Source organism: Prionailurus bengalensis, chromosome A3 (assembly GCF_016509475.1).
Source record: "Prionailurus bengalensis isolate Pbe53 chromosome A3, Fcat_Pben_1.1_paternal_pri, whole genome shotgun sequence".
In the NCBI taxonomy this organism is placed as follows: Eukaryota; Metazoa; Chordata; class Mammalia; order Carnivora; family Felidae; genus Prionailurus; species Prionailurus bengalensis.
In genome coordinates, this window is record NC_057354.1 from 50,185,622 (window position 1) to 50,197,783 (window position 12,162).

At 44.4% G+C, this 12,162-nt stretch overlaps 1 protein-coding gene across 1 annotated transcript in view; it reads right to left on the reverse strand.

The window, feature by feature from the left end:
• ABHD12 (abhydrolase domain containing 12, lysophospholipase) overlaps positions 1 to 9,840 on the reverse strand; it is an 86,276-nt gene extending 76,436 nt beyond the window's left edge. Inside the window, exon 1 of the mRNA XM_043604739.1 lies at positions 9,472 to 9,840. Within this exon, the coding sequence (XP_043460674.1) occupies positions 9,472 to 9,662 (191 nt within the window). The 5' untranslated portion in view covers positions 9,663 to 9,840. The remainder of the gene's footprint in view (positions 1 to 9,471) is intronic.
• Between the last annotated feature and the right edge of the window lie 2,322 nt (positions 9,841 to 12,162).

Below are 12,162 nucleotides of genomic sequence, written 5' to 3' on the forward strand. Positions count from 1 at the left end.
AACAAAGGACAAAAGTGAGATCAGACTAACCATCTCCAGCCATGCCTGCATTTTGTCTTTACCGCAGACATCATTAAAATATTTGAGTGTAAGAGCTGATGGCTGTCACAAGTAAAAACTGACAATGAACTCCCTGAGAAAAGGTACTGTTTCCTTCCATCTTTATGTTCTCAGTGCCTAGCATGCATCTGACCAATAATTGAAGCATGATAACGGTGTAACTGTGTGAATAAAATAACCTACAGGCACCCACCAGTGACATAGCCATTTTCAGGTAGAAGCAACAGGAACAGGAATGGCACAAGTCAAGGATGAAAGATGAAAGGGTGGGAAGTCTCTGTTGTACATATGCTAGAAGAAGATAACAGTTAAAAGCCATATGCCTCTCAGGGACCTAAACCACTGCAACTACTACTGCATCAAAATGACCTGCTTCAACCCTGAACATTCTTCTCCTCCCACTGTGAATAGTTCAGTCAATATATCTAAAACTCGCAAGGAGATTCCACAAGTTTGATAAGAACTGAAAACAATTTGAACTTTCTTTTCTCATCCTAAAGCTCAGGGCAACTTCTTTCAAGATTCAAGAACAGACCCCAAAGTCTAGCATTCCTGAGATCTGCTTATATTCCTTCAGTGACACTCCTCTGCCTTCATCTTTGCAAAATGAAAAGTCTTACTCTTCTGAAACTTCTCACGTTGACACCCATCTACCCTGCTCTTTTTACTTTTTAGGACACTTCCATACCTGGTGATAGAATATAGATATTAATACTACTCAAGTCCACAAATACCATCTCAAGATAAATTCTATTTAGAAACAGTTATTTGTGTACTGGCAAAACCTGAGAGGTAAGAATTCTGCCTGAGTCCCACATAATTACTCTATCTTGACCTCACTTCATGTTGCTCCTTTTCCCATCTCCACCTCAAACCCAGTTGTAACCAGGATGTGTGCAGGACCTTTGTGGAGGCAGTGCCCTCCCACTCATGCCCCCTGGAGCCAGGTAGCACTCGACTGTACAGAAACACGTGTGGCTTTTCTGACATACAGCTCACAGCTAAAATGACTTCTCATGGGAGCCATTTTTGAAACACTGCATATCAGAAAGAAGAGTCCCTGCTAGGTAGCATGATTGTTCACATTAATGTTTAGCAAATACGCCAGAACAGTCTGATTAGATCGAGAATAAAGAATAGGACGGTCCTGGTGGAGAAGTGAAAAGAAAGACCTTCTTCAGTGCTTCTACCCCATCTCCCCTCAATGGACAACCTTGCTCTTATTTCACAGAGAAAGCAGAAGCATGCAGAAGACAACTTCTAACACTACCCTTGCAAATCTAACCACCTCCCTGTACCTTTGTGGCACCCTTGACCTGCCTTCCTGTCTGGGGACCCTCCACTTAGACTTGGGGTGCTGGATCCCAGAGACACCATACCACCAGCATCCACATGGCCAGTCTATACCTACTGGACCATCCCACTAAGCACAGCAACGAGCTCTAACAGCACTGGTGAGGAGTCTCCTCCCACCCCAGCTATCCCCCTCATCTTTGTTCCCTTTTATTGTACAACTCCTTTAAAAAGCTTTCTGCATTTCTTCCCTCCACCTCTCCCTTGAGCCACTGTCAGACTCTTACCCCACCATTCCAATTACTCATCCTTGTCAACCACTCATCTCCACATCACCAAATCCAACAGCAGATCACGCTTTCTCTGCAATAGGCTTCCTCACACAGCTCCCTTGACCCCTTCCTCCTAGCCCTCCTCCCAATCCATTCCCTTGCTCCTTCCAGGTCTCCTCTCCTCCCCAACCCCTAATCACCCAGGACCTGGAACCCAACCCTCAGACCTCTGTCATGACTCTAAATACCTTCTGCAGGCTAATGGTCAGAAGTCAGCCTAACTGCCCCAAACTCCAGCTCCTCCAACCTACTGCATCTGCAAGAAGAGACACCGCAATATGCCCCAAACCAAACTCATCACCCCCCAAAGCATTTGCTCTTCCCGTAGCTGCCCCATCTCAGCACATGGCAGCTCCTTGCCTCTGGCTGCTCAAGAAAAAACTGGTGAAGCACTTCTGAACATCCTCACTCTCTCATGCTAATCCACCCACAAATCTTTTGACATCTCCTTCAAAACAGACCCAGAATGCAGCACTACTCCCCTCCACAGCTACTGCCAGCCCAAGTCCTCATCATCTGTTGCCTGGATGACTCCTAACTGGTCCTCCTGCTCCCTCTGGCCCTCCAGTCTGTCCTTGTCACAGCAGTCAGTATGACATGGTAATGACATACATCACATCAAGGCATTTCTCCACTCTAAAGAAACCAGTGGCTTCCATTCAATCGTCCCCTATTGGAAAGGCCTCCTGCCACCTAAACCATGCATGCACCACAGGCGCTCCTTACCAGCCTACTTTTCTCCTCAGCGCCCCAAGCACCTGGTGCAGCATGCCCTTACTCGTTTGTTACCTACCTCCCCCATGGGAATATAAAGTCCACAAGATGTGACCCATATCCACTGCTGCAGCCTCAGGACTTAGAAGAGTTATTGTACCTAAAAGGTACTCAAACTCTGCAAAGTGAACTGGTGAAAAAAAGTGTTTAATAGCCAAAGAGTACTGTTAAAAATGTTCTAATACCCACAGATATGATTACTGATCACGATGATAAGTATAGGCACGATGGGGGTGCCTGGGTGGCTCAGTCGGTTGAGTGTCTGACTTCGGCTCAGGTCATGATCTCGGTTCGTGGGTTCAAGCCCCACATCGGGCTCTGTGCTGACAGCTCAGAGCCTGGAGCCTGCTTTGGATTCTGTGTCTCTCTCTCTCTCTGCCCCTAACCCACTCGCATTCTGTCTCTGTCTCTCTCAAAAATGAATAAACATTAAAAAAAATAAATAAAAAAAAAAGTATAGGCACGATGACTGCTTGAGAAGACATATTGTAATCATTTGCGGGCAGAGAAGAGAAAGGATCAATTCCTTTCCTCTAAGTTAACAGAGCTTTCTCAGTACGCCCAACTACTAGTATTAGTAACAACCATTGGACAACCAAAGTAGAAGGTGCCACTGATTGAGCACTCATCTAGCACCCAGCTCTTTCATACACCCAAACTTCACCCCAATCCTATAGGGAAGAAATTTCTATCCCCACATCACAGAGGAAGAAACAAACTCAGAAAGTTGAGCAACTCTCCCCAAGTCACAGAACCTGAAGACACTCACTCGGGTCTGTTATCTATGCAAGCTTTCCTCTAAAACATCAAATGATGCTATAATGAGGACCAAACCCAAATAATGGGTCTTTCAGCTAAATGGACATCTCAGTCAAAGCTTCCTGCTACCATTTTTACCTGTGTTGGCATCCACTGCCCTAATTGATCCTCCCCATCCTAGCCTTCAGTTTAGGACAAAACAAATGATTTACCCACTACCAGTGCTGAAAGAGCCCTCTGGCAAAGCACAAACCCACCAACATCCAAGTTCTGTGGCATCATCTCTGGGAGAAGAGCGCTGACTTAATCTGTCAGTTTTCAAGATCATATTACAGTAAAAATTTTTCCTGTAGTCTTCATTTTGGAAAGAAAAGTGCCCATGTGGGAGGAGGAGGAAGATCACGAGTCTGGAAAGGCAGCCTGTCTCCACTGCCGTCAGCATAACCCTGACAAGATGACCCATCTTTTATGCCTCTTTCCAAGGCCACCTCCATGATAATGTCTTTAAGACCTTCTAATCTACTCAAAAATATCTTCCATATATGAACAGTGTCTGCGTAGTTACTATACAAGACACTCTCCCTTGAGAAGGGAGAGTAAACATTGGCTAAAAAGGAACTGGAAAGCAAGGAGAGATATAGGGCATGAAATCTCACCAAAGGAGACATGAGAGAAGCACCAGGTCCCAGGGTCCTGGGTCCAGGACTGGAGTGTGGCCTTGATAAGGTAAACCACAACTGGGAAGAGATGGACCCAGCTGGGGGCTCCAGGTGAGGTGCCATAAACAAAGCCTGCCTCCTTACTTATCATTGTCCAGGCATAGACTGTATTCTGGGGGAGTGGAAGGAGAAGGAGGATGGAAAAAAGCAGACTTTAACTACAAAAACTACCCCAGAATACATTCTCACCTTCTTGGTATATAAAGAAAGGACAAAGTGAAGCTTCTAGGGTGAGTTCAGGAAGACTGATGTTAAAGGAGACCAGCCTTAACCTCAGCCACGGCCTTCCTGGATTATAGTGAAGCCATTAGCAGCTAGATGAAGTTCCTTCCTTTGGGTCAAGGAGGAACCATGGGTGATGCCTCAGTTCCCCTGTATTTACATGCAAGGATCACAGGCTATGAAACCTCCTGTGCAGCCCACTGACCTCAGTCACTGGCAGATCCACCTATGAGCTGGGAGTAGAAGAATAAAGACAAGTTCACTAAAACACACAGACCCATACATCTCATTACCACCTTCCCAGGGTACAAATTAGAGTACTTACGCCTTCAAGACATAGTCCCAAGAAGACCTAGGTTACTGAAAAGAACAGGGAAGACCCAAAAATTCCTCATTTTCTAAAAATTACCAGATATTGTATAAAACTAATATCTAGTCCCTCCTCCCAGGGAATGCATGTCAATGTATATGTTAGATAAGCATTTACCTTTAAATACAACCCGTCCAGGGCACCTAGGTGGCTCAGTCAGTTAAGTGTCTGACTCTTGATTTTGGCTCAGGTCATGATCTCACCATTTGTGAGATCAAGCCCCACATCAGGCTCTGTGCTGACAGTGTGTGGAGCCTGCTTGGGATTCTCTCTCTTCCTCTCTCTCTGCCCCTCCCTTGTTCACCTGCATGCTCTCTCTCAAAATTATTTTACTCCAAAGTTGTTTTTACCTGAATTAGTTGCCAATGTTTACAAAGTCTGAGTGTACACACACATACACACACATGGGTGTATACATACACACACCCAGCTGCTCTTCTGGAGAGACTGGATGATCTGGCCAACCTAGGGCCACATTCCTGCCAGGGGCAGTGGCAACAGGAGAGGGTGCAGTAACCACTTTCAGACAGAAGATGTTTTCTCTACTTCTCCAGAACTCTCAGCAGCATCCTATTCTCCCAGAACTAACTAAAAAAATATATATTTTCTTTAGGAAAAAAAAAATTTCTACTTCAATGCATGTCTGTGTATTAGATATATACTATTACCTACTTTTAATCAAGGGGAAAAAAAGGAAAAAAAGCACACAAATTAGGGAACAAGACAGGGGTAACAGCCCCAGATACAGAGGAAAAAACTGGATAAAACAGATGATTTTCTATCAATGTATAATCACCAAAACTAAACCCAGAAAGAAATAGCAAATCTAAAAAAGCAGCAGGTTTAGTTTTACAGGGGAATTCCACCAAAATTTAAAGAAACAAATCATTTCAAAAGTATTTAAACTGGCTGAAGCAGAGAAAGATTTTTTTTTTAATGCTTATTTATGAGAGAGTGAGAACGGGGGAGGGGCAGAGAGAGACAGAGACAGAGAAAGGGAGACACAGAATTCAAAGCAGGCTCCAGTCTCTGAGCTGTCAGCACAGAGCCCAACACAGGGTTTGAACTCACAGATCACAAAATCAAGACCTGAGCCAAAGTCCGACGCTTAACTGACTGAGCCACCCAGGTGCCCTAAGAAAGAGAAAGGTTTTAATAAAGCTATATAAAGCACTAAAACAACTTGATAAAGATTGCATTAAAAAATAAATTACAGGGACACCTGGGTGGTTCAGTTGGTTGGGTTTCCGACTCTTGATTTTGGCTCTGGTCATGATCCCAAGGTCATGGGATCAAGCCCCATGTGGGGCTCTGAGCTGAACATTGAGGCTGCTTAAGATACACTCTTTCCCCCTCTCTCTCTCTCTCTCCCTCTGTGCCTCTCCCTGGCTCATATGCTCTCTCTCTCCCTCTCTAAAATAAAATATTACAGACTAGTCTCTCAAATGATGAATGATGATTTAAAATTACTAAGTAAAACATTAAGAGGCCCTAGCTACACATTAACAGAATTTTCACTGATGATTCAATAATATAATGATTCAATAATACAAAATCTGTTACTCTAATTCATATTAACAGGTCAAGAGAGAATATCTACATAATTTCACAGATGCTAAAATGGCATTTGATAAAATTCAACAACCATTTTTGATTAAAAAACCGAACAGCAGCAACACACGCTTAGTAAATAACTAGTGTGGTAAAAACACAAAGCAGTCTCAGTAAAGTAAGGAACAAGACAAGGACACCCAGTATCAGTCCTAGTGTTTAATCTTGTTCTGGAAATACAATGCAATCAGAGAAAGAGATGTAAGGGACATAAAAAGTACAAACCAAGGGACAAAATTCTTATTTGTAACTGATATGATATTATACCTGGAAAATCCAAGAGAACTGCAAAATCTACTAGAAACAATATGATTACATAAGTTGCTGCTTACAAAATTAATAAGTACAATAAAAATATGTAATATGTAAGAAAGGATCAATAACAAAAATTTCAATAGTCTCAATAACAAAAAAGATCAAGTAACTAGGAATAAACATAATAAATGTACAGGATTTTAATTTTTTAATGTTTATTTATTTTTGAGAGAGAGAGAGAGAGAGAGAGAGCAAGTAGGGGAAGGGCAGAAAGAGAGGGAGACACAGAATTTGAAGCAGGCTCCAGGCTCTGAGCTGTCAGGACAGAGCCTGACACGGGGCTAGAACTCGCAAACCATGAGATCATGACCTGAGCTGAAGTTGGATGCTTAACTGACTGAGCCACCCAGGTGCCCCAAAATGTACAGGATTTTGAAACAAACCAAATTTAAAAACTGTTTCTGAAGTAACTAGGGATATGCATATGTAGACTGGGTATCAGATTAAATTAGTAACAGGCAATAAATTGTTGATTTTGATAAATATAGCATTTTGGGTATGCACATTTCAAAAAGTCCTTATTTGTTCAAGCTATATTGTAAAGTATTTATGGATGAAATCATTTTTAAAAATATTCTAGTTCCCCACCCCACCCCCCCAAAAAATGGAGGGAAAAGAGACAATTCAAGATTGGCAAAACATGGCAAACTGTTTAAGAAGTCATGGATACATGGAGGTTCTTTGTACTGTCTTCCCTACTTCTGTATATTTGAAAATGTGCACAAAAAACCCCAACAAAATGCAGATAATGAAAATAACTAGTGTGGCAAAATATGCAGATATTGTGTACCCAAAAGTATACAATAGGCTTATGAAAACACACAAAAATTGCTACCTAACAATTAAGAAATGCTAATTAAAGCTACAAATCAGATGTCATTTTCATCAGCCAAATAGAAAAAGATCAAAATATCTGGTAACATTCATTATTAAGGGGAAGGGCAGACAACTGACACTGCTGGAGGAAGTACTCATCAATACACTGGAGGGCACTTTGGCCTCACCTTTCAAAGTTACAGACACACACTCCTTGGCCCAGCAATTCCACTTCTTAGGAATTTACAGATTCTAATTCAACAAGTATTTTCAGCCACCTACTATGGCCATGCACTGGAGACAGAAAGGTGGAGGAAACAATGCCCAATGCCCCTGCTCTCATAAGGCTTCTATTCTTATATGGGAGGAGACAACCAATAAAGCAACTCAAGTACACAGGCAATTACAAGGTCAAGACAGGGATAAGTGTGATGAAAAAAGTAAATAAAATAAGGGTGTTGGGAGTGGCATGAAGTCTGTTTTGGATGGGCTGGTCTGGGAGGGCCTCTCTGAGGACATGGCAGTTGAGTAGAGACTTTGGTGAAAGAGAAAACAAAGCAGAATGTCCAGGAGAGCATTCCAAGCAAATACAAAAATAAAAATAATCATATCCTTTGAATACAGTACATCTTTCAAGGAAAGTGTGAGGCCAGCATTATTTCCCCAAACATTATTGGGCATAACAATTTGATTTTTTCAAAGGAAGAATTCCCCTACTTATCTAGGCATTATGCTAAACCTGTTAACAAAAGTACATTAAAACTATTCAGGAGTTTTTAATGCAGATAAACCTTTCCACAAAAAATAAATTAGTTTCACAAAAGATATTGACCAGTTACTAGATAATTTTACACAAAAACAAAAATACTGCCAGTCCCTGCCCTTCTGGCAAAAATTTGTACTACTAACTTAGAGGAGACTATAGTTTAATTTCATGACCTTTTAAGCAATAAAGTTGAAATGCCGGGGTCTCCTTTTAGATTAAATATTCCTATTCATCCAAATATTTATATTTTTATTTATCCAAATATTCATATTTTCAATTTCAGGATTTTTAAGCAACAAAATTGATTATTTTTAGGGACTATTTGGATAAATATTTGACACTGAAGTGGCCAATGCCATTTAAGGGCATTCCAGCTGACCCCCCAAAAAATTACTCTACAACACCTTAAACATTACATACTAACTTGTTCGAAACGATGAAACACCCAGCTGTCAAAACTGTCATCAATGATACGTTCTATGAACAGCCAGATAATTAAGAAGCCAGCATATGGGGAGAGACTTGTCCCTGTGAAATACACTATCTTAATTTTGAAATCAGCTTTACCTGGATGCATTCATCTCCTACTCAGAGGGAGAATGCAAATAACCAAAAGACTTCCGGACTCTACGGAGATTCCCAAGGAGACAACTCGCGTAGACAAATTTCAAGCACCACGAGCCATCTGCACAACCCAAGACAGGTTTCCTTCCAACAGCTGAGGATGCGGTGTATCCTTCCCGGCCCTCAGACACAGCAGACCATTTAACCTTCCCCCAAAGGTCGTCCAGCAGCTGAGTAGAGAATGCCACTTCTGACAACTAGTTACCCGAGAAAATACCAAAGTGAGAAACCGGGGAACGGTAGCTTCTACATACACCAGTCCAGCAAGAGGGGCGCTCGGTTTTGAGTTCACTGCAGGAAATCCGTGGGGAAGGATCCCACCGCTCTCTGGGTCTGGAGCCTTCCCTTCAGCGTCCCACCTCGTACGTGCCGAGCGTCCAGGGGGGGGCCTCACCAGGGACGCTTCCGACCCCTCCGCTACTCTCCCGCAAGGGGTCGTGGCTGCCCGCAGCCCCCAGTCCCTGGGAGAGACGCTGCTCCAGCCCATAGCTGACGGTGTCCCACTAGCTCACCTGGGAAGGGTACGGACGCGGGACTGAGCTCCGCGGAGCGCGAGAAGAGGACACCAGGGGGTAAAGAGGGTAGTCGGGGGCGCTCCCGCAGGCAGGTACCTGAGGAAAGGATGCCCGAGGGCCGCACTTGCGGGCGGCTAGGCGAGGGAAAGGGATAGAGGAGGATCGGAAGAGGACACCGGAGGGTGGGGGGTAGGTGTGGAGCGCTCCCACAGACAAGAAACTTATGGAGGGGCGGGGGCATTAGGGACTACGTGCCGGCCAGGTACCGGGACTCCGCCCCTGTGCTGCGCCTCACCTGCCCAGGGCCCGCTTCATGCCCGCGTCTGCGGCGCAGCGCGGCTCCGCCGGCGCCTTGCCCGCCAGGCGCAGGTTCTGCTTCAGGCGGCAGTCGGCGTCCAGCGCCGCGGCGGCCGAGCCAGAGGAGGACGAGCCCGAGGCGGCGCAGCGCTCATGCTCCAAGGCGACGGGCTCGGTCCGCTTCCTCATCCCGCGGCCGACACGGCCGGCCGCCGACGGCGTCCACTGGCCTCACTGCCCGCCTGCGTCTCAGTCGCCGCCGCTCACAGGAGCCGCTGCAGCAGGGAGCCCACAGCCCCTAGCATCCCAGCCCCAGGCCGCGGCGCCCGTCTGTACGGCCCGGCGCCTGGGACCAGGTCGGCGGCGCCAGCCAATCAACGCCGGGCTCCTGCCGACCCCGCCCCCCACTCCGCCCCGTCCCTAGTTCCTCGGGTAGTGGGCCCAGTGTTCCCGGCGCCGACCTGCAGCCATCTTGGAGAAGGGCAGGCGAAGCCGTGCGGGGCGTCATGGTCGCGGCGGGGCGTCATGGTCGCGGCGGGGCGTCATGGTCCCGGCAGGGCCAAGCGGTCGATTTTGCTGTGGTGGGGTCTGGGCTCGGTCCCGGAGAGTGGGAGGGCCGGTTTTGCCTCGTGCTCGGCGCCGTGTGCAAACGCACCGGGTCCTGCCCCAGATCGATGACCCGAACGTGAGACAACGCGGGACTGAAACGGAGCACCCAGTGATCCAGAGCCGCAGCGGAAAGCTGGCTCCTTCCCCTCCCGCCCCAGGCTTTGTGATTTTCCTCTAATGCTGGAAACCCAATCTGAATGAACCCATCAGAAATGTTCTTATAACGGTTTATAAGAACCAAAAGCAAAAGGTAACAAATCACCATTCTCATGATTTATAGCTGTTTTCCCACAAGACTTTTAAAAATATACTTTCAGTTACTTTTTTTTTTAACGCAAGTGTATAGATAATTTAACTGTTAAGTTTTGGGCTGAACATAGGAAAACTGAGCTACTTAAACAACTTACTTCTTAAAAACCTGTATTTGATTTTAGATTTTTGTAAAGCAGTTAGAAATAGTGGATGGAGAGGCACCTGGGTTGCTCAGTCGGTGGTCTCCATCTTGGGGTTGTTGGTTCAAGCCCCAAATTGGGTGTAGAGATTACTTAAAAATAAAAACTTTAAAACAAAAAAAGTAGCTGATGGAAGAAATAAGTTTCAAAGATAAATTTACACTTCTGGAACCCAAGTTAAGAACTAATTCAACTCATCTTACAAAGAAAAGAATAGTTTCACAAATTTAGTTTTACAGTTTTGGCATTCTTTAATATGGCATTATTTCTTACAAACGATCTACCACCTAGAGATTTGCTTACTTTCTTTTTCTTTTTTTTTTTTAATGTTTATTTTTGAGACAGAGAAAGACAGAACATGAGCAGGGAGAGGCAGGGAGAGAGAGGGAGACACAGAATCTGAAGCATGGTCCAGGCTCTGAGCTGTCAGCACAGAGCCCAATGCGGGCTCCAACCCAGGAACCATGAGATCATGAACTGAGCCCAGGTTGGTTGGCTAACCAACTGAGCCACCCAGGCGCCCTGAGATTTGCTTATTTATTACAAAGTGAACTTGTGTAATTTCAACATTTGTGTCAGTAGAAAACTATTGGCAACTGATCATTTAAGATCAATTAGAAATGCCTTTAGAAATTCAGTAGCTCTTGGGGTGGCTGGGTGGCTCAGCTGATTGAGCATCTGACTTCAGCTCAGGCCATGATCCCATGAGCTCACAGTTCCTGAGTTTGAACCCCACTTCAGGCCCACTAGTATCAGCACAGAGCTTGCTTTCGATCCTCTGTCATTCTCTCTCTTCCTGCCCCTCCCCCACATGTGCTCTCTTGCTTAGAAATAAAAAAAAAAGACATTTAAAAAAAGGAATTGAGTAGCTTCTTATATTAGCTTTGTAATGGTACTTCTAAATTACAATAGAATTTCATTGACTGTATTGCAAAATATATCACAACCAGCATTCATATTTGTGTGGATATCTCCAAATACTCTCCTAGAACTTAAATGATGAATTCTTTGAAGTGTTAAACTAGCATATACCGGAGACTGGGAATCTAGAAACTGAAGTTAAAAAAAAAAATTGACCCCATCACTCACAAAATCCTTTTTCATAGAAAAACAAAAAAGCAAGGAAGGTAGGGCTGTTGAGAAGAGAGAAATGTGAGGGGTATTGAGTCTTGCTGGCATTTAGGACTTGCTCATATAGTCCTCAACTCTTGGTCCTCTAGGGGCCAAAGGCAGGCTTCCCCCAAATGGGCCACATTGGCTTGAAGATTATTTTGAACTAAAGGCAATCAAGACCTATGGACTTAAATGTTTTGGCCCTCCCTTAACTAAATAGAAGAATCTAAATTGGGAGTCTTTCCCAGAATAATGGTTATTACCAGAGATAAACTTTATCTGAATGACCCATGTATATGGCAAAGCAGACATCTAAATTACCAAACATCTGCTCTTCTTATTGCCCTGTGACTTGTATTCGTTCCGTTCTAACTCCCAGACCCCTGGCTGCTTCTCTTTAGTTCAGGATAATAAATATACCTTATTTTGTGTGTCTTTCAAGTTTCTGTGTCAATGTGGATTTCCTGTATATAGGAAACTAAATATTCTCCTGTTAATCTGTCTCATATCAATTT